The sequence below is a fragment of the Antennarius striatus genome, chromosome 11, assembly GCF_040054535.1.
Source record: "Antennarius striatus isolate MH-2024 chromosome 11, ASM4005453v1, whole genome shotgun sequence".
Classification (NCBI taxonomy): domain Eukaryota; kingdom Metazoa; phylum Chordata; class Actinopteri; order Lophiiformes; family Antennariidae; genus Antennarius; species Antennarius striatus.
Genome location: NC_090786.1, coordinates 14,367,092 through 14,390,462, shown reverse-complemented (window position 1 = coordinate 14,390,462; position 23,371 = coordinate 14,367,092). Strand labels below are relative to the sequence as shown.

The window sequence follows — 23,371 nt, the reverse complement described above, 5'->3', positions numbered from 1 at the left end:
AACACACATCTACAGAAGCAACAAATTTGTTTGTGAAAAAAAAGCCGTTTCACAATTATTCTCTTTAGTTTTTGTATTATTACTCAATGCCATTTTATTTTTAGTGCTTCAAGCTCCAGAAGGACAAAATACTGTATATAAAACAACTCAAAGAAAAAGCGCTGGTGATGTCATTACATGAAATCACATTGCATGTTGTGGGCCAAACTTGGGCAGGCAGGAGTATACTGTATGCAACGCAACATACCAATCACATCTTTGATCCCACTTCTTACAGGATACCCCAGAGATGACTGCTCCTCGTCTGTGAGGCAATGTCTGTCAAATCCTTGTGACCCTAAGGGCACTCTCCTCTGTGAAGAGCTGGCAAATAGTTATAGATGTGTGTGTCAACATGGGTATACCGGGCTGCACTGCAAAACACTTATAAACCACTGTGTTGATGGTCTGTGTCAACATGGTTCACCATGTGCGGATCTATCAGGAGGGTTCAAGTGTGATTGTTTACCAGGTAGGTGCACCATCCCTAAGAGGCTTGTTTAAAATAGAGGCAGTTCTGAGAATGCATCTTGCACATACAAGACACACTCCCAGTTTGACGCTTCCCTTGTTCACCTTCCTTCTCTGCAGGAGCCTAATCTCTTTGGCCTCAAGCAACAACATGTAAAAGCCTTATGGAAGGCATGAGGCAGGGTTCAGTTCATCAGGTTGTGAGCTTACTTCAAAGCAGCAACGATGCTTATGATAGCAGTTTGCACGTTTATGAATCAAAGGCTTGCTATTGGCGGTTCTTCAAAACATCATATTGTCATTCGATACAATTTTACTTATATGCTACAAGGAGTACCTAATATTAAAAAAGGCAGAATTAAATTACTTGTTGACTTACTTTTGTTACATTTTGTTTAAGCAGTCCATACACAATTACTTAGGACAGTTTAGATACAGTTGAGGAAGTAGCAAATGGTGATAGCCAAATAAATAAAAAATACTTGTTACATGCTGATTTATGCACTTTATTACATATTGTATAATATTAAAATCAGGCTTTTGTCTTCCGTATCATACCTTTGTAATTTTATTTTTTATAATGTTTGATTACCTAGAGCATATTGTAGCTCTTAACAATTCTGTCATTCTATTAAGTACCATTCTGTAGCCCTCATTTTATAAAAAAAAAGATAACTTAGTTCCTGCTTAAGTTAAACAAGTTGAACAGTTTGAAATGAAGTGTCCGTCAGAGATTATTGTCAATATTAACTGTTTTGTCTTTACTAAAAGAGAGAAACTAAAAGATCATTTGAACAAACTCATTGTAATAAATGACCACAATTTAGTCTAATCATTAAAAAAGGAGCAGTTTTATTACTTTTTGAAATTCAAAATTGCAGCTTTTTAGTAGATGTGGTTCTATGCGTAGAGTAGAGCATGCTTTGGACTTTCATTTATGTTTTCATTCAATTACTGTCATAAAAATGCATTTTTGTTAATTTTGTTGCAACCTAGCAAATATTTTCCCTTCATGTTAAAATATTTTTAAATCTAATCATTAGAATGTTTTAAAATGTATGTACTGTAATTAACATTAACATTTGACAGATAGCCGCAAGCTTAAACCTTGACCATGTGGGTTGCTGGCCTTGTCACAGAACATAAAACTGCCTCAGATGTTGCGGGAAAAAAAATAACAGCAAAAACATTTGGTGGATAACCTTCACGTTTTTTGCAGGAAAATCTTACTCCATTTGAAAAATAAAAAACTTGAAGGATATATTCAACTATCAATACTTATTTACTGTACATTTATCAAATCCATTGATGTCACATTTGTTTTTGTATGGACTTTCTTCCTCAATTTTTCTGTATGTTTCAGCATCTCAACTTTTGTCAAATAACAGTTTTATTGGTCTGTAACCATTATAATGTATGACTAACAATCTAATCATTATTGCAGATCTTTTTGAGGCAGTGTTTTAAAATGTTCTACAGTCATAACTGTTTTGAAATTAATAAAGCCCAAGAAACATTTGATTTCCTTTCTCCAGGTTTAAAAGGTCAGTTTTGTGAGATAAACATTGATGAGTGTGAAAACCAGCCATGTGGAGTCCTGAGCATTTGTAAAGATGCTCTCAATGGCTACAGTTGTTTTTGTTCACCTGGTTTTATTGGTAAGTGAGAATTTTTTCCAAGGTATAGAAGCGTTTTATATAGAAGCGTAATTTTCCAACCTGTTCTATCTCTTTTCATACCTCACCAGGAGATAACTGTGAAATTGAAGTGAATGAATGTCAAAGTCATCCTTGTCGAAATGGAGGCTCATGCATTGATGAGCTCAACTCTTTCAGCTGCCAGTGTCCACCAGGAATCACAGGTACCTTATTTAGTCATCATCTAACTCCAAAATACAATAGATAAACAGTCAATTGAATCCACGTCTGATTTAAAATAGAAAATGATTATATGTCTTGTTGATGTACGTCAATCCTGTTCAATATATAGATTTAGCCATACTGTCCACACATATGGCCCGTATGATTAAAATGACGCTCTTAAACAGCAGTAATGAATGACAACGATTGGAAACTGTCAATCTTGAAGATATTACTAAGCTTATCTTAAATTAGTCATTTGTTCTTCATCCAAAAATGAGGAATGATACTGTGTGAGGACTAAAGATGATGTGTTTATATTCAGTGCATGATTAATTCTGCTGTCATACAACAGGTTTGTTGAAGATGCATTTCTGAAAATATGTTTATTCATAAAATTCTTTGAATGACCATAAGTCTTTTGGAAGAATTATTTCAGTGTTTACAGCATCTCTAAGACAACTTTACTGAGTCAACACTTGACTCATACCAATCCTTCAGGCCAGATGAAGATTACATCATAAAACATGCTTTATTGTTTATAGCATAACAAGAGCAGCACAAATAGTACACTGTTCCACAAAGAATGCCTCTCTGGTACACTAGATCAAGTATTCAAGTTTTACAAAGATTTAAATGTGAGAAGAGCGGCATGTCTGTCATCATGCATGTACTGCTGAGTTTGCAACTGATATAGAAGAATTCATATTCAAAGTGTGTTTTAACTTCTATGTAATCTCGACATAAGAATGTTCAAACTTTGATCACTGGTTTAGTGGAAAATGAATGTGTGTTTTTTTACAGGGGACTACTGTGAAGTGAATATAGATGAGTGTGTATCTTCACCTTGCCTCCACAATGCCACTTGTGTTGACCTCATTAATGGTTACAGATGTGTGTGTGTGTCTGGATTTACAGGTTAGTGAATGCATTCAATTTATTTGAGTGAGGGGTATATTTTATTGCACTTTATTCAGACAGAGGCAATGCATACTTAACATAAAACTTATATGAATGCATCCTACCCATTCTGGTATATGGAAATATTGAGTTACCAGCGGTATTGTGAGCCTGCTGTATTTCAATGCTTATAATATACAGGTTGTTTTCCCTCTCGGCTCAAACTGTTTAAATATTTAAACTTTTTTATAACTAATTCTACAGCCATGCCAGCAGCAGTGCACCACAGGGTAGTCCCACTACTATCTGCTTACTGCGACTGGCCAAGTTTAATTTGTAATTTGTTGTTTTAAGATATTCATACACTAACATTAATTTGGAAAAATATCTTTTTATGCATCACCAAAATATTCAGACATTTCTATTAATTAAAAATTCATCGCTGTTAAAGCGGGATCACTTTGTCTTAGATGAAGGCAGCAGCCAATGACTGTTTTTGAGGCAGCAGTAAAATTTTGAAGCCCAGTATAATTGTTATTTAAACACTTCCCTACATGTGGTGCTGGTATGTAAACCATTTAAAGTACAAGGAATTAAGGGCCCTGGACTAAAACAAAGATGATGTATTTCTATCTGCAAAGATCAAACACAGTAACCGTTTTCTAATAATTGCTAATAACTCCCACTGAGCGGGATTCACAGTGCACAAGAGTGATAAAACCATCTGTGCCACTGGATTCCTTTTTATCCCTATGAATGAAATATTGAGGGAAACTGTGTAAATGTTCAGAAATTATATCTGAAATGCTAGTCTTGCTGTGAAGATATCCTTTGCTGTTTTATACCTTGTTTCAGCGCCATAGAGAACCCTGTCAGGTTTTATAGCTATATCAGCTCTACAGTGCTGCTTTCCCATCATCCGTTTTTATTGTGTAAAGATCGCCATCTCCCAAAAAAGCATGATTTGCATGAAATCCCTAACCTAATTATTTCAGGTTGATGCAGCTTATCTTTTACATTCAAATGTTCTAAAATGGTGTTAATAGGCCTGTCGGAAAAATTTACAGAGCCAGCATTGATTGTACAGTGGTTGCAATGGAATGTGGTAGAGTTTTCAAACTTGATGTCAGCACCCCTATGATATAGCTTATTTATTAATCTGCTATTTTTTCTGTCAAAGGTAAAAAGTGTGAATTTGACATTGATGAGTGTGCTTCGTCTCCCTGCAAGAATGGTGCCACTTGCATTGACCAGCCTGGTAATTACTTCTGCCAATGTGTGGCTCCATTTAAAGGTAATAAGTAATGAGGGAAAGGGGACAAAAAGCAAAGTTAATTAACTTCACATGTAGTTATTTTCACCTGTCTTATCCCATGTCACATGTCTCAACAAAATTAGTACATCTTCATACCCTGTCTGTGATTAATGAAGAAATAGTGATTAATTAGTAAGATGTAGGCTTTGGTTACACACATTATGTACTGTAGATCGCTACAGCAGTGTGACTGTAGAACACTATTATGTCAATGCAAAGCAAAAAGATGACTGAAAGAGATTCAGTTATTTTATTTCAGATTTTAGGCGAGAGGATAATGAAAAGCTGAGATTTAATGAAATATGATTGTAGCTAAAATACTGATATAATTTTCATAATAACATGTATCTGGTTAATCCAAGTTATATTCTTTGTTTGTATTCTATTCTACTACTTTTGTCTCAATGTGCCAATGTGCTTACTGTCTTTGTGCAGAACAATGATTATAGTATATATACAGTATATATACAGTATATATATACAGTATATATATACAGTATATATATATATATATATATATAAAAGACTAATTTCAATTTTATTGAATTAATAAATGCTAATATATACACACATAAATACACATGGTCACATGCAAATATATGAACATACATACATGCATACATACATAAAAAATACAGAGCGCCCTCGTTCTTCACGGTTAATGCATTCCAGGAACCACACACGATTAAGGAATCCGCGATTGAGATCACAATCTATTTATCTTTTTAGTTACATTTATTTAAATGTTTATGAAACCTCCCCATCATGATATTAAACCAGCTTCTATTTATATTACCTTTTCCCATACTCTTATCGACTGCTCAAAGTACTTTGTGTCTCACGAAAGTCAGAGACTGACGGAACGAAGTGCACTTCCGGATGCCGTCAGCCAATAGAATGAGCGTACGGTGTCACGTGTCTGCCTACCAGAAATCCGCGATGAGGTGAATTTGCGAGTGTTAATGGGCCAATGCGCAGGGGCACACTGAATATTGTATGAACACACCAATGTTGTTTCACTGAACACTGTAGATCAGATTTCGGTGATCTTTGGCTGAGGAGTTTTTCCATTCCAAAAACAATAAATATTTAATAACATTATTATTTGTTAAAAGACCAAGCACTACATTCAACAATACATAAAGGAATCTGTCTGTCTTTCCTCCTAATATGTCAAGACCTGTTCCATCCAATCTGCTTCACACTTTGATTAACCAAACAGGCTCTCTGTACTGCAGTGAGGCAGGGCACACCACGTAACTCACTGAGACAATGAAGCAGATTGTGTAAGAGAAGCTTTCAACAGACGGCAGTCAGCATGCCCCAGGTTTACACTAGAAAAAACAGCAGTCTAATCAGAAAAGGAAGCTAAACAGTAAATACACTACTGCAGACATGCTGGTGAAAATAAGTATAGTCACTTAAGACAGCGGTCCCCAACCTTTTTTATGGCATGAGCAGGTTTAAGATCAGATAATATTTTTATAGACTGGCCTTAAAGGTGTGGTGATTAAATCAAACAAGAATAAAATGGTACGACCAGCATAAAAACTGGTATTTGCTGCTTTCTTCTTTTTTTTAAAGTCCTAGGTTTTTTTTTCTGTCTCCTTACTAGCTCTAATATCTTGTGCAAAGAAACTTACCAAATAACTTTTTCTGTTGTTTTTTTGTTTTTTTGTATGTTTGCTAACTTGGGAATTTCAATTTAGCAGTAATGTATTCTCTGTTTCCGCCCAGAGCGTCCCCTTTAAGAAGGTGGCCATGTGACTAAGGGAACCATCATGATATGCATCAAGTGAAGAAGATCGTTCAGACTTAGACAGTAAATAAATAATGTAATGTAATAATTTAAGTAATGCATTTTTTTGTGTGGCCCAGTACCAATTGACCCACGGCTCAGGGGGTGGGGAACACTTTCCTATAAGACCCAGGTCAAAGCACAATATTGCTAACCTGTGACAAGCTGTACCTTGTATTTTAGTTAAAATATCTAAACAGGGGTGTCAAACTCATTTTCATTGAGGGCCACATCAGCATAACAGCTGTCCTCCAAGGGCCAGATATAACTTATAAATGTGACTAAATATAACTCAATGTAATGTAGAATATATGTATCTACTCCTTAATGTTAAATAACTCTGAATTTATTATTTATTGAAGTTATAAACATTACAGTTGCATGAGTACATAAGAGGGACACCACATGTTAGAGGTTTTGGAGATAAAGTCAGAGAGGCCAGACTGAGATGGTTTGGACATGTCCAGAGGAGAGATAGTGAATATATTGGTAGAAGGATGCTGAGTTTTGGACTGCCAGACAGGAGGCCTAGAGGAAGACCAAAGAGGAGGTTTATGGATGTAGTGAAAGAGGACTATGTTTTGTCAGAGTTAAAATGGGCTTTATTACCACGTTGTGGGAAATATAGTTTTTTTGTCAAAGCACACTTTTGTCCTATTTACTGTATTTTTAGACACTCTGATCTTTTATGTTGTAACTGGCCACATAAAATGATGTGGTGGGCCACATTTGGTCCCCAGGTCTTGAATTTGACACATGTCATGTATCAGAACATACTTGACCCTCCATATTGAAAAGAGGTCAGTTTATTGCTGCTTTTAGACTATTATACTGCCAAACCTCATCTGATGTCTAATTGAATATGGCTGTTCTCTTTAGTATTTTAAATTAACGGATGATTTTTTCAGTGGAAAAAAAAATGGCTTCAACTAACTAACAGTGATGAAATCTTCTTTTCTTACCATGTAACCACAATTTATCGTACTCAAGCGATGAAAGAAGTCTGTCAAAGTGAAGGGAAATGGTTTCTGTGAGATACAGGGATAAAATTAGTACATGTATCACAACAATCCACTCAAATTTAAAATCATGATTAAAGTTACCTTTACCAGGTTGGGTATGTTTTCATTACTAGTCGTTTGTTTGATTGGTTTTAGAATGTTGTATTTTCAGCTTGTAGAATGACTGGATGTTACCAAATCAGCATAGCAATGACATGGCAAAGAGATGAGCACATGAATGAATCCTTTTTTGATTTTTTTTAAAATTATTTTAAAAAAAGGTACTAAAAATTATATGTACAGTAGAATAATCAATGAATTAGTCATTATAGAAGTTTAAAATATGAGAAAATGATAAGATTATTAATAAACATTACACCTAGGGAAATACTATATGAAAAGAGACCTCCGATAAATTTAATGCTAATGTATATGGTTTAATAACCTCTTCTTGTTAGGACCCGATGTGAAGTACAATTTGCCCATGCACATACGTGCATCAACACTCGCAACTTCATCTCCGCAGATTTTTGCAGTCATGTGATACCATACGTGCATTCTATTGGCTGATGGCATCTGGAAGTGTTCTACCCTCTGTGAGTCTTAGAACGCAATGCACTTGAGACACAAGTAGTGTCTCATGGTAGGTTGGGAAAAGGTAATACAGGTAGCAGGTCGTTTAATATCAGTATGGGGAGGGTACATAAATATTTAAATTACCGTAAATAATAAGATAAATATTTCATCCCTATATTGTGATAATTGTTATTCGCGTGTTGTTCCTGGAACGCATTAACCGCGAGTAACACGGGTGCATTGCACTTTGGATGGATGAGTGAGCAAACAGCAATACAGTACCAGCAATCAGTCAGTTCTGAACAACCACTTTTGATTGGCTGCTGAACCAAATGAGGAAAAAAAATCCATCTTATTCATCTTGTCCTAACAAACCAAGCAGGCAGGCAGTAAGGCCCTTGGTCAAAACCCATGGAACACTCTGAGAGATCTAATGAGCTCATTGGCTGTTAGATCCTTCTGGAAGGACAACAGTCAGAGAAGCCCTTCTCAAATCTAGGCTTTACAGAGGAGTGGCCACAGGAAATGACTCCTGAATTTAGAGGAAACACACTTCAAAGACACACTTACTGTAAGGACAAAAATTTACAGCTCTGATGAGAATGAAAATGAAAGCCTTCTGATGTAATTTAAAGTACTAATGTACATCATTCTGTCACATAAAGATGTCAAATATTGTCAAAAATATCGGGTGAATCACACCACAATATATATATATATATATATATATATATATATATATATAGATATATATAGATATAGATATAGATATAGATATAGATAGATAGATAGATAGATAGATAGATAGATAGATAGATAGATAGATAGATAGATAGATAGATAGATAGATAGATAGATAGATAGATAGATAGATAGATATACAGTGTGTATATATATATATATATATATATATATATATATATATACATATATATACTGTATATGTGTGTGTGTGTGTGTGTGTGTGTGTGTGTGTGTGTGTGTGTGTGTGTGTGTGTGTGTGTGTGTATGTGTGTGTGTGTGTGTGTTTTCTTTTACATTCAGTCTGTGTGTCACCTTGATACAACTTGTGTTTTACAGCTACTTAAATTTGGACTTAATCTTTTCTGTTGTACTGTATCTCTGCATGGATTGGATAGTCCTCCAACTTGTGTTTCTTTGGACATCACCCCAGGTCCTAATTGTGAGTTCTTACCCTGTGAGGCCAGCAATCCATGCGAGAATGGTGCAGTGTGTATGGAGGAGTTGGATCTGGACCATTTCCCTCTGGGCTTCCGCTGTCACTGCCGCCGAGGCTTTGCTGGCCCCCGTTGTGAAAGCAGTGTGGATGAGTGCAGTTCCAGCCCCTGTTTTCACGGCTTCTGCTATGATGGTATGACACAGCCAACATCCACATCTTGCCAACATGTTTAATCACAGCCTCTGGAGACAGAGGCACACCTCCATGCTCACTCATGAAGTGACTTTGTCAAATTTGGTTTTGCTCTCTCAGTCTGACAGATATTTTATAATTAAGTCACTGTTGCAGCTACCAAGAGTGAAGTTATTCCATCTGATGTGAGGATCAAGGACATTACCTGCTACAACAAGCTTGATTAGTTACTGAGTCTAACTGTGTCAAGGAAATCAGTTAAAGATCAATGGAATCATTTGAATAATCAACAATGCAGTCAGTGACTGCAACATCCCGCGAAACCCCTGAATTCAAAATTTTACCCTGACCTACTTTCATAATGGTCGCAGCAATTAATTCTATATCGTACAATCAAGTATGGGCGGCACGGTGGCGCAGTGGTAAGCGCTGTCGCCTCACAACACGGCGGACCCGGGTTCGAGTCCCGCTCTGTGCGGAGTTTGCATGCTCTCCCCGTGTCTGTGTGGGATCTCTCCGGGTTCTCCGGCTTCCTCCCACCTCCAAAAGCATGCACTTCAGGTTGATTGGCCAGTCCCAAATTGCCCGTAGGAGTGTGTGAGTGGTTTAATGTCTCTGTGTGTGGCTCCGCGGTGCACTGGCGTCGTGCCCGGAGTGTCCCCCGCCTCATGCCCTATGCCGCTGGGATAGGCTCCAGCTCCCCATGACCCGCTGCGGCAGATGTAACGGTGGTAATATGAAAATGTTGATGATGATGACTATCAAGTATTTGGCTTTTCATTTAATATTTGTAAGTTGACCACTGCTAGAGGTATACTGTAGTAGACAGACTCAGGACAACCTACAATATTGTTCTGGGTATTTAAAAGGTATAAAAGTACAAATTTGACATTGACCTAGTTTTTCAAGGTTTGGGTTGTGATCAAATTTTCATCCCCTTGCCTCCCTGAATATAACACCTTTTGTTTTGTCTTTCTATCTTATCCAGTTCCTGAGATATGTGCAAAAAATGTACAAAAGTTGAAATTTGACTTTGACTTAGTTCTTTCAAGGTTAAGGTCATCATCTCATTTTCATCCCCTTTACCGTTCGAGTAATGTGCTTTTTTCTTTCATCTTTCTATCTGCAACAATTGTGAAGATATTTGGTAGACAGACAGAGGGACGAACACATAAACACTGACAATTACAATACATCACCGCTTCGTGGGATGTATTGATGAATGACAAAAATAATGTCTATAAAGCTTGAGGCAGGATATGTTTTCTTCGAGTGATTTTGCATCTGTGTAGTCCATCTTTAGCACAAATGATTCTAAAACTCATTGATCAATATAAAAGCCTGAGAGTTAATTATTATTTGCAACCAGTCAAACATTGATCACACTGTGTCTTTTGCATTCATGGTTATGCCAAAAACTGCAAATATTTTGAGCAAGTGTTGTTTCAAACAAGACATCATTGGCAGCAACTCCCTATCAAAGACTTTCCTATTCTTCAGTGTGATACAGTAGACTGGTCGGCCAGCTGTCTTGACTGATCTTGAGTGCAGCCAGTCCACCTTGGGTGAGTGAGGCAAGCCTCTAGGATCTATTGGCTAGCGCTCAGGAGCAGCCAGCCAGCCACCAGGGAGAACCTGCATAGCTTCAGAGGCTGCGATGAGTAATGCTGCTGCCACCCAGGACCTAAAGCATTTAATGAGAGTAATAGTAGCTACACGCACCAAGACCGAGTGACAGCATAGATTACGTGGTAAATCTTTAGGATAATGAAGAATCCTGGGACCCTGACTGGGGAAGTAATAAATTCACTCCTGCAATTACCTCTGTCAGTGGCTGCCTGTACACCAGTGTTGTGTCGGAGAAACAGAATGATGCATCCCACTTTAAGATCATTAATAATTAAAGACAGGAAGGAATGGATTATTAGATGTGGGATATTATAATGTCTGATGGAAGAAATTAGCACAATTGTACAATCTAAATAAAGAATGATACTGAACTGGTCTGTTTCTTGCTGTTGACACGCCCCCCCCCCATTTTGAAAGTATTTTGACAGTGGTGCCTCAGTTTAAGGCCTTTACTGAATGAAAGGGATAAGTACAGACAAGGTATGAACAAAGTTGTAGAAAGAAAGAGAACTAAATGGTCATTGGAGAAGGGTTGGTTAGTGCAAGGCTCTCTTGGTCTGATATGAAGGGACAAGAAAAATCTGCTTGGAGTGATTTAGTGGGATGAATTTATTTGATGGTGGTGTCCATTTAAAAGAAAGAAATCACAGTGGGTGATAGTGTCTTGTGTTCATCATGTGATGAAACTTGTGTAGACATGAGGTATATTAATAAGACTTACTGAGAGTAAAATGGTTTCATTGATGATGTAAGGTGCTGTAACTGTCCTACTGATTTTCTTTCAGTTGTAGATGGATTTTATTGCCTTTGCAATCCTGGTTATGCTGGCCTTAGATGTGAGAATGATATTGATGACTGCATGACCAGTTTATGTAGCACAAACTCAGAATGTAAGGACCTACATCTGGTAAGTACAGATACCTTTTGTTTGGTGGTATAAAGCAATACAAAGCAATGATTTAGTGGCTTTTAAAAGATTTAAAATGGCCCAATGGCCTGTAAATCACTACAGTGAGTGACTTTAAAACTCAAAATGTTATCATAAAATATTAACAGGTGCTGAATCACATACGGAGTAGCCTATTATTGCCATAAGCTTCTCTGCTGCAGTCAGATAAACAGATATGCAATAACATGAATCATGCTGTGTTAATAGTATTCAGTATATTTATTTGTGTATGCATTTATTATATTTTTTGTCACCAGCATGACAGGAGTGTGTTTGAAATTTCCAATGCATTGGTCACCCAAAACAAAATTTTCTTTATATATATATATATATATATATATATATATATATATATATATATATATATATATATATATATATATATATATATATATATATATATATATATATATATATATATATATATATATATATTTTTTTTTTTTTTAAACTTAACTTTATTTACTATCTTTACATATTCATTATTTATTTGTGGTTAAATGACCAAAACATTACCAAAGTCGGTGTAGTCTGTAGTCAGCTCATAAGCATCTCTGGCTACAACGTATTACTGTAAGTCTTATTTTGCAAGGCGTTGGTTTACAGCTGTTGTCATTCCAGTTTTTGTTGTGCTAATAATATTGCTTTTTTACAGCTGCAAAATGGCCTTGGGAGTTGCATGTTGCTAACAGACTGTGCAATGAGTGCCAGAGGCCTTTTCCCAACAGCTGCGTATTTGATAACATATTGCAGTAGTGTAACAGATGTCATAGATGAAATCTTTGGGTTTTGTTTGTTTGTTTTTATTTCAAAAAGATGGATAATTTCTGATTTACAGACCACATTTAATGTTTTCTAACTATTTGGGTTTAAAATGGTTTGCATTCTTGAAAAAATGAGTACAGGATGTATGTAACAGAAAAAGATCTCTGTGACAGAAACATTCCTTGGATTATATCCAATTGAGTCACAGAAGAGCCACGTTATGAAAAGAACAATTATTTCAGTCCCCTGTCAGTTTTTCTTCTTTTTTTTGCACAAACACGGATGATCTTTCACTCTGCGCATTAGTAATTAATAATAGTTCAGTAATTGTTCCCAAGATATTCAAAGAAATACGTTTTTTCCCAAACGTGATTGAAACTAGATTACATTCATTAAACCATAAATTGATGTTAAAAAGCCAAAATGTTGTATTTTCAAATTTAATGTGTTGATAACATATACTTTGTTTACTATCTCTGTATTTAAGGTTACAGCTTGAGGTAAATTTACCAAAATGTAGTATACTTGACATACAAATGTATTTTTTTTTATTTTATTTTATTTTTTTTATTATGTGATATCTAACACTGGAATAAACTACTCCAAATTTAAAAGGTAAAATCTAAAAGACAAAGTGATTTTAATCAAGAGAATCAATTTCAACCAATATTTTTCTGGTCACACTGTTCACCAGTCCAGTATTAAATATTTTTTCTCAACTCATTTGTCAAACACTTTTTGGAAACAGCCTCACATAGTCTTGTTGACAGTGCAGCTGTTCCTGTCTCTGAACACCATGTCCCACAGAGTTGTGTCTTATTTTGGAGAATTACAGTCCCTGAAGGTGACTTAGCAGCAAAAATGAGATTATGTTGTATTGCCAGGGGTATGGAATAGGAGTCTCCTGAAGGTATCTAATTTATCATAAGATGACGGCGCTTTCTCCTCAACACCATACGGCCCATAACGTACAAATTATATCAAAGTTTTAACGGCTCCTCTTCACTATATGAAATACAGATTAGCATGCGTTCAACCAGCAGCACCCAAGACCTTTAGTCAGAATATGATTAGAAAGGTCTCTTGATAAAACCCTTGACCCTATGACCACCCTCATCTTGTATGCAAAAAGCAATTTAAATGAAATTTGTACCATGTACCATTTGTACCATTTGTACCATTTGTACAAACAATAAGTGATTCATCTGCAATGCCATTATTAATTATCATAATGCAGATGGAAAGAAGAGCAAATGGTCCATTTACTGTTCATATGGATTAATTTAAAATTATGTTCAGGGTGTACAATATTTACAACTGGATCTGTCTCTGAATGCACCAAAGTAACAGTATATCCGTTGAGTGGGGAAACATCTAAATCAGACTTATTTCATGTTTGGTTGCCAAAACATGCTTGTTTGTGTGTGTGTGTGTGTGTGTGTGTGTGTGTGTGTGTGTGTGTGTGTGTGTGTGTGTGTGTGTGTGTGTGTGTGTGTGTGTGTGTGTGTGCCAACATCTTATATAATTGGTGGAAGGAATACAATGATATAATAATCTAATTTCTCAGACAGTTGAGGAAATTTCAACAGGAAAGATATTTCTGAGATGGAATTTTAATCTGATATTTATTCTCATTAAATGTCTTAACTCAGTCAATTGTCAACATCAAATATTCAGAGTTTTAGTGTTTAGAGTTTAGTGAAAAATGTTAATATTTCTGGATAGAAACCTAACCTGGCCAACATTGGTTCCTACATCATTTGGCTCCTATTGTGGGACAACCCCGTCAATAATAAAAAATAAAAAAAATGAAATAATAAGGCAGGCTATGACAGAGTTTTTTTACAGGAAGGGTACAATCTAGTCTGTGGCACTTTCAACCTGACCCAAAGAGTTGGCAGTCTCGATGTTCGTCAACATCTCCATGAACATAAATACATTGTATTCCCTGCTCAGAAGTTAGCAGAGATGTGGATAAAAGAAGGATGAAACTGCAGATGACAAGCCAACAGGATAGCCAAAAAGGCCACACAAAGTCCAACATCAGAGCAAACTGTTCACTTAGTCTGATATTTGTTGAGTTATTTTGACTTGGCATGTGTAATCTTAATGGATGGAGTATTAATGTTACATTTTACAGACAGTTTGCATTAGGAAAATTCCTTTTACCATGATTGCATGACCAGCCCTTATCCATGGCCCTGAAGCCTAAGTAGGCCATCCTCGTGGCCGGTACAGAAATTTAAATATTTCATGTCTTTAAGTTTGCATTAGATATATATTAGACTTGTTGATTGCTTACTTTGTTATGATAATTTTTATTTTTATTTTTAAGAAAAATGTCCTACCCTCTGCTTAGGAGAGTACCAACCCATTTTGTTGTTGAGGTGTAAAGCTGAATTAAGTAAATAATATACTGTAACTAAATTAATATACCATGATGTATTGTCACTATATTTCAAGCACAATTTGTTAACTTTTAATGCAGTGTTTCCTTTTTGCTATTGTAGAGTTATGAGTGTGTGTGCCACGCCGGCTGGGAGGGAGACTTTTGTCAACTAGAAACTGATGAATGTTTGTCAGAACCTTGCAAAAACAACGCCACCTGCACAGATCTTCTCAACAGCTACAAGTAGGTGTGCGAGCCGGCTCGAGGGTGTCGTCCTCACGAGGGGCATCAGTCACTACATAAATGCAGAAAAAGAAGCTGTTCAGATATAGCAATGTGTCCTTCCACTGGCAGCAGAGATAATGAATTGCAGATGGCAGGTAAAACAAATGAGTCAATCAATGGCTCACAGCATGAAAAGGTTTCAGGGGATCTATGACTCATTGGAGGAAAAGGCTGGTGTATCTGCCTCAGTTAATGCCCTCGTTTTCGCTTGGGAGGCATAAAACTGCTTCAGGTGGAAAAGTTGGAGCCTGAAAAAGAATGCAAGGTGTAGTAGATGGTGGTGCTCTGGTAATCACTGCCACCAAGTGGAATATTCACTAGCCTTAAAAGCAGATAAATATACAAAGTCTGCCTCCCCCAACCCCCTTCTCCTTCTGTCTAACAGGTATATATTTCCATATAATCTCCTCCCCATATTTTTAAATGTCCAGAATAAGAAGATGCATTGAACTATGGTCAGAATGAGTGACAAATACCTTGCAACATCACATGTAAAGTTGAAATCTAAAAATTTGAAATGTATACTATTTAACATTCTATAGAGCGGCTGCTGTGTGGATTTTTGTGCAGTATTGGAGAGATACCGTTTTTCTTTTAAATTATTTGTGAGAACTTCATTTAATTATCAACTTCCAACATAATTGTGTCTGTCTATATATCCTCTCTGGTGGATCCAAGGTGTTTGTGCTCTCCGGGATGGACAGGTGTGGACTGCGGAGAGGATGTGAATGAATGTGATTCTGGGCCTTGTCTAAATGGAGCTCAGTGTCAGGAGTCAGACATACCAGGGGACTTTTCCTGCACCTGTCCTCCTTTTTTCAGTGGCCCCTTGTGCAACCAGCCTTATGACCCCTGTGACCCCCTCCACAATCCCTGCATGAACAACTCCACCTGCCTGACACGCTCCAATGGAACAGCCTCCTGCAGATGTCCAGCTGGTGAGTGAATACACGCCGCCACGGCTTCATAATTGTGGTGTATTCATTTCTACTTTCGCAAAACTTTAAGTATATAGCAAATATGCACATTGTATAAAAAATGGTACAAAACAAGGAGCATTGTTTAAGACTCAAACATTCATCAGAAACAATAAAAAAAAATAATGTCACTTTTAAACTTAATTAAGTATCCTCTATCTGAAATTTATGAAGTCTTCTGAAAAGACACTATTAATGGAGATGACGAAAGTTGATCTTTAATCTATCTGTCCTATCTTACCTCTACAACAGAGAAAATAGTAAATATCAAAAGAAAGATTACGATGGAAGCAATTGTGTCATAATAATCATCAAGTAATAGACAACATATTTATTTTTACTACCAATGGGAGCAGACTGAATAGTCTATTTAGGTAGAATGTGGTCAATGAATGACTTTTCTTTTCTTTTTTTCTTTTTTTTTGCATTTTTTAACATTTTTAATCTGTTAGTTGTGGGAAAATCTGAGTTGCCAGAATAAGGTTTTTCTAAATGGTTAATCAACTGTATTTATATAACCTTTCTATTTTGCTGGCCACCCACATACATTCATACAGTTGTGGTATTTGTTGAAGTAAACAGTCAAACACAAATGGAACTGCTACTAGGAGCAATTTTGGTGTCAGTATTAATGAACTAGAGAGCTGGTCTAGAGAGCAAATCAGTTAAGTTCTGATATATAGATGACCTTGCACAGAATGAACAGATAGATCATTCTCTTTTTACCTCATGCTGCTGACTGCTTACCATCCTTTCTTTAATTAAAGATTTGAGGGTTTTTTGTCTTTAATCATTTTCAATGTTTTAAACCAAACACTGTAACATAAAGACAAATAATTATCATTGAACAATGTCTTGCAGCCATAAATAAGAATAAGCATTAGAGAATATTAAAGTGGCTCATGGACTGTCAGACAGCTTTGAGCTGCTGTATTGCATCATCTATTACCAAATAACACATGGCCATTAGTTTTGCTGGTATCAATTGATAAAATATTATGGTACCATATTTCTAAATTGATGATCTAACCATATTTTCAGCCTTCAATAGCAAGACAACTCAATAATCCAACTCATAAAGCTAACCTGTAGTTCAAAATATATGTTTTAATGCACTGCATATGTTATATGCTTTAAAAAGGCATTTTCATAAGTGAAAAACAGATTTCACTGGTCCTCTAGTGAATTGTTTGCAAGTTTGTGCCACAGGCCATTTAATGTGACAACAGATCCAAATGACATGTCTTGACATTCAAAAAGGTAATGTCATGATCACCTCTTTACAGTCAACCGTCATACTGTCAGCCTTTTAAAAAACGAGTATTAGAGAATAAAATTTAACACATACTTTTATCATAGTTGACTGCTCAGTATTATATCATCAAATGGAATCATTATATAACAATTATATAACAATTGTATATAATCAAATGCTTTAACATTTAAACTTACCAGTAAACATTAAAGTTTAAATGTAAGATAAGATTCTTCAGGATTGTTCTGTAGTTAATAGCTCTATTGACACAGACATGAAAGGATGCTGCCATAAATAGAGGGACTAATTCAGAAGGCTTCCTTAGAGAGGAATAGGAAATTGGATGTTGGTTGCATACATTACATCAAGAGCTTTGCGTGGGTTTAGTTGTTCTCACTTCACATAAGCACTATGACTCACTAGTCTTCATTGTTATTCTTCATAAATCTATCCTACAGTGCATGCCTACTACTGAACAAGCATTGACCACTTACAGAACTCACGATTTGATTGCAGAGCATCAGTTTTACTATTTTGATATTTACCATTCAGTGTAGGTTTTTTGTCAAGGCGTAGTTCTTGCATCATCCCAAGACCTAATTAAAATAGAATTTTTCTGCCTGTGTCTGCCAGATTTACTGCCACAAGCAAATCTCATCCCACACACTCAAGACAAACACTGCTCAGTGAACATTATCAAGGTTAACTTGTTATGAAATGAACACCAATAAGTCATTATGTCAACATCTTTAAATCATGATTATGCTTTTGATTTTTTAATTCATGTCGTAGCAGGTGACGTCAAATAAAGTAATGAATTGGGAACATGGAATGTAAATGCAATGAGCTACACTTCAGACCTTCAACTCTGACCTTCTTTAATTGGAATAAAATACAGCAAGTAGACATAAGAACACAGCAATTAAATTTAAAGTAAAATTTACGTAATAAAAAGTACATATCATCCATTGCAGGTTTTTCAAGTGAACGTGTTTCACATTTGAATAGAGACAGTTTGCGTTCTTGTATGTAGTCACACTTAAAAATCTTTTCAAAGTAAAACATGCCTCAGGGCAGACATGAAAGTTTTGTGCCGCTCACAAAGGTGTGGTGGAAATAAATTAGTTCTCTAGACTTGAGTTATGATTTGCAATTACAAGGGTTATTGGCATACACTGCACCTATTTGACACAATGTATAACGTGATGACATACAATTTTGAGACATGGAAACAGTGGATCAGCGGTCAAGCCATCCAAGCCAGAATTGATCCTGCTTGCAAACACAAAAACACAAAGATAGAAAGACAAAATATGTGTCTATAGTAATAGTAATAGCTGAAGATGATTTGGGTAGACTGAAGCATGGATTTTGAAGGTATTACTACTTCAAACTTTAATCACCCACCTTTCCATAAAGTGTTCTTTAAATCTCTTTTAAACATTTTGAATGGGCCAGCATACAAGTACATGCAGGACAAAAAAATATTCAAAAACAGGAGTCATGCCATTACCTGCTCTAACTACTTGTGGAGATAAAATAGTTTTCAAAAAATTTGTTTGTTTCTTGTTCTTGGTTCTTAGTTTTTGCAAAAAACAAATTTGTTAATTTGTAATTGTGTTGTCCCAAGTTATTGTTGGTATTAAATATTAATGTTAAAATTATCATACAATAATTAAGCTTTATAAAACATGTCATTACTGAAAAGCTCAAGTTTTTTTTTTCTATCGTCTTTATTTCTGGTTATATGTTTGGGTTCTGGCTATATGAAACAAACCGGGTATTTTTTAATTGAGGGAGCACTTTATGTCTTATGTGAAGACAGCTAGAAGACAATGGTTACACTCTGATGGACTGTCAAACTTTTCATGGCCAGTGCTCTAACAATATCTAATAGCTGTGGACAGGACTTTTTAATGAAAGATAGGCACCGCCACAGTATCTGTAATAGTCACATCCCCCATACTTGATATTCTGAATGTGGCACAAACATGGGTCAGTAGTTATCCATTCCTAAGATATTTTACTTGGCTGTATCAGTCTCCCTAAAACGGTGATTTAGCAACTTTAGGATTAGTCATTTCAATGAGACAAAAAGGGAACCATTAGCAAGTGTCTGCTGGGACTAACATAAAGGAATTTGTAAAACACAGCCACAATGAAGATGAGTTTTGTCTACAAAGGTGTACTGTGAGAACCTGGAGGCAAGAATGACACCAGAACCATAAAAATAATCTTCTTTAAAGAAAGTATAAGGGAATCTGTTATCCCATTTTAATTGTATATGGCTCCTGTAGGACATTTTTGTTCTTTCTAGCTGTGACTTTCTGCTGTGACTCTGGCCAGGAGGCCTAAGTCATCTTGCCTGACCAGCACAGATGTTTGTTGTTAATGAGGACCCACTGCAGGGAGTGCCAAATCTGATAGAAGAGCAACCTGAAAATGGGAAAGTCAGGGTAGAGGTTGGAGCGGGGGTTACTGGCAGACAACCATAACGAATCAAACAAACACATATAGTAACACTTCCTTGGTACTTGAAAAGTTGCATGAGGTTCTTAGTCTTGTATAAAATGTGCCTGCTTGGATGTCCTTGCTTAGTTAATCAAACTGTTTCTACAGCGGGCACCTTGAACAACCAAAATACATCCAGAGTTCAGATCTGATTGTGGGCCTTATATCCAATTTAGTTCAATTGAATTTTAGCTACAACTTGTAGTATATTCGCTATACTAGTGTACAGAAATGGAGATGACAATCCTAGAGTTTCAGAATGCAGAACAAACCACTTCAAAATCACTGAATTTTCACATTTGTCGCTGAAATACTGAGAAGAGACATGTGCTGAGGCACCAGCCAGTCGAGCCTCACCATGGATTGCACAATGACTCCACTAGCTGTGCTGGCATGCTATACAGTGAGACCATAATGCTATCTTTCTATATGTCGCTATTAAAATGTTCAAACACGTTTGCTCTATGAACTTAATTCCCATAATTTAGCTAATGTATATAATGCACAGTGTTTTTTGTGAACAACTGTATGTGTATAACGTCTTTCTTGAGTCGAGCGATCCTAAAACGTCTGAGAAGAGGTCCGTAGAGAGGCACGCATTTCTCCGGCCTCATGGTAGGGCGCTGGTGATCTCAGGAATTCGGCCGAGGATTCCTCTTCCTCGGCCTTAGAAGAAGTGACAGCAAACTACAGCCGTTCATTTATTTTCCGTTCGCCTTGCCTTACTAAGAAAATGGAGGATTACATATCTCAACTCAAAGATTTTTCAATGCTTTTGTTCAGAAGGAGCGGCAAATGGACTTCATTTATAAGTAAAAGTAACAATAAGCAAAAATGTCAGCAACAACATTACGTTTTTTTTTAATCAAATGTGCTAATTGTGTGTTACAGCTTATACGTGTAAATAATTCTGCTATGGGACTTTAACAATAACCCATTCACTGTTCCTAATTAAATGGTGAATAAGCTACATTGTAGGTTCATATTTTTGTGAATGCAATATAATGAGATCAGTGCCTCACTAGCCATGAACCTCACCGCACGTCACTAGCACCCATTACTGTCATATCATTGAGTCATGACATATTTCTGTGTTTGAATGTGACGTATTAAAAAATGGCACAGCCCATTTGCCTCGAGTCTAAATCATGAAATGAAGGAATCTGATTCTTGCTGTACATAGTGAATTAATTCAGGAACATTGTGTGGTCCCTTTACATGCAAAACCCATTTGGTTTCCATGGATCAGAATATCCCTAGAGGTGTTCCTGGCCAGATGGAGAACAAACCCCTTTATTTGTACAGCATGCTACACTAGCCTTCACCTTCCACAAGATTGGGATTGTGTCCTACCAAACAGTTGGGTAATGAGCTACTGTGAATCTGTGACATAAACTTAATATCATATTGAAAAAGACTTTTTGAGAATGTGTTTCCAAATATGTGTCGTAAAAGTCTGTAGTTATTATATTCATTTTAGGCGATTATGCCGTTTCATAGAGGAGATAGACAATCTGATTTAAATGAGATGAGTCTCTCTATATATTTTTTTTAAATTATATATATATATATATATATATATATATATATATATATATATATATATATATATATATATATATATATATATATATATATATATATATATATATATATATATATATATATATATATATTATATATTATATATATATATATATAAATAAGAGAAGGTGTTCCAGTAGGTGTTCCAGTAGATGTAATTAAATAACCATGATCTCCTTATCTCTCTTAGAACTGTATGGTAAAAGAAAAGATAATATACCTCAACTTTTGGAGCTTTACTTATGAAACCCCAAAAAGACTCATTAATTCAGTTGTTTGTTTATTTAATCTTTCTGCGTAGATTAACTAGAGCTAACTGTTCAGCTTAACCATTCGATCATATATATCTATTTCATGCAGATGACATTTATTGCTTCATCTAAATTTGTGAAATGGTTTATAACAATAACTTTATTTAAATAGTTTTGTAAAATAAAATCTTTATTGATTTTTTTTATTATTAAGTGTCCAGGCTCAGAGAGGAGCTGAACTTAGAGACTGACAAAACTAAATTCAAAATAGAATATACATTCTAATCAAAGATATTTCAGATATTCCTAGCTCATGATATCAATATTCTGAAATGGGAAGCAATAAAACATTAAAATGTAGTCAGTGTTCAGTCTCAGTAAAAAGCCATGACCCTTCATTCACTGAGCAAAGGTCTCAGCACACTATTGATATTCTGTTTCTCAGGGCAAAATGTGCTTTTTTCCCCGATATCAAGACCTCCATTTCATGCCAGTGCAGCTGCTGCATTAAAAACAGCAGTAAAAAATATTTAATGAGCACGTAATGATGTCAGAGATTTTCACTTGATAAAAATTGTCGGTCATCAGTAAGTTCTAACATATTGGTGTTAAACCCCTGAGTACTAAGTATGTCCTGTATGTAAATCTGCAGAGACAGACCTTAGTGCTGGCAGAAAATTATAATTTTATGCAGCAAAGTCAAGAGAGGCTTATTATCAATTTTGAGAGACTGTGAAGTTGAGTCTATTGTACATTGGTACTTTCAGGCTGAAATTTAAATAAATCTTTTTAGTTGCCAGTATTTCTAACCTTACCTTTTATTAATAGACAAACACTTAAGCGCTCACAAGATCTTTATTTATTCATTTTATTTATTTGTTTATTTTTTCAGACACATAATTACAACAGACTTGATCTCATTTGCAACATCAACAACGTCTAAAAAGAAGGGATGACAGGTAGAAGCTGCCTTTCTTGTGTTGTCCCCATCCCCAGAATTTAAATCAAGCACATCCCTCATCACAATATGCTTTCATACGTTGAATTTTGACAATCATGGCACATTGTTGTTTCAACCATCCATTCCCTTATCAATGTAGTCCCAATATCTTACATCCAATTTTCTGCAACTCCAGATATTACTCCCAGACATAACCTAGAACATTACCGTTTTTACATTATTCCTAGGAGCAGCAAGGTTTGTCAACATTAGCTGACCTTGTCAGTGCTCTGAGGGTCATATAGGGTCATATGATCATATTAACCTCCCTCAGCAGACAGACAGTGTTTATCCAAAAATGAACCAGCATTTAGTATCTTTTGTATCAAACCATGAATTTTGTCCTGAATAACGCTTGGTTTTCATAAAGTTGGACATTAGTTTAACCACGATGTTCTACTGAGTTCCATTTTTATCATCTTTTACTTTTGTCAATGATTTATAA

At 35.8% G+C, this 23,371-nt stretch overlaps 1 protein-coding gene across 1 annotated transcript in view; it reads left to right on the top strand.

The window, feature by feature from the left end:
* Positions 1–23,371, top strand: part of eys (eyes shut homolog) — a 167,693-nt gene that overhangs the window by 49,335 nt on the left and 94,987 nt on the right. The window contains exons 16-24 of the mRNA XM_068326759.1: positions 278–511; positions 2,046–2,168; positions 2,258–2,371; positions 3,174–3,287; positions 4,450–4,563; positions 9,134–9,331; positions 11,746–11,867; positions 15,185–15,306; positions 16,027–16,286. Of these exons, the coding sequence (XP_068182860.1) occupies positions 278–511; positions 2,046–2,168; positions 2,258–2,371; positions 3,174–3,287; positions 4,450–4,563; positions 9,134–9,331; positions 11,746–11,867; positions 15,185–15,306; positions 16,027–16,286 (1,401 nt within the window). The remainder of the gene's footprint in view (positions 1–277; positions 512–2,045; positions 2,169–2,257; positions 2,372–3,173; positions 3,288–4,449; positions 4,564–9,133; positions 9,332–11,745; positions 11,868–15,184; positions 15,307–16,026; positions 16,287–23,371) is intronic.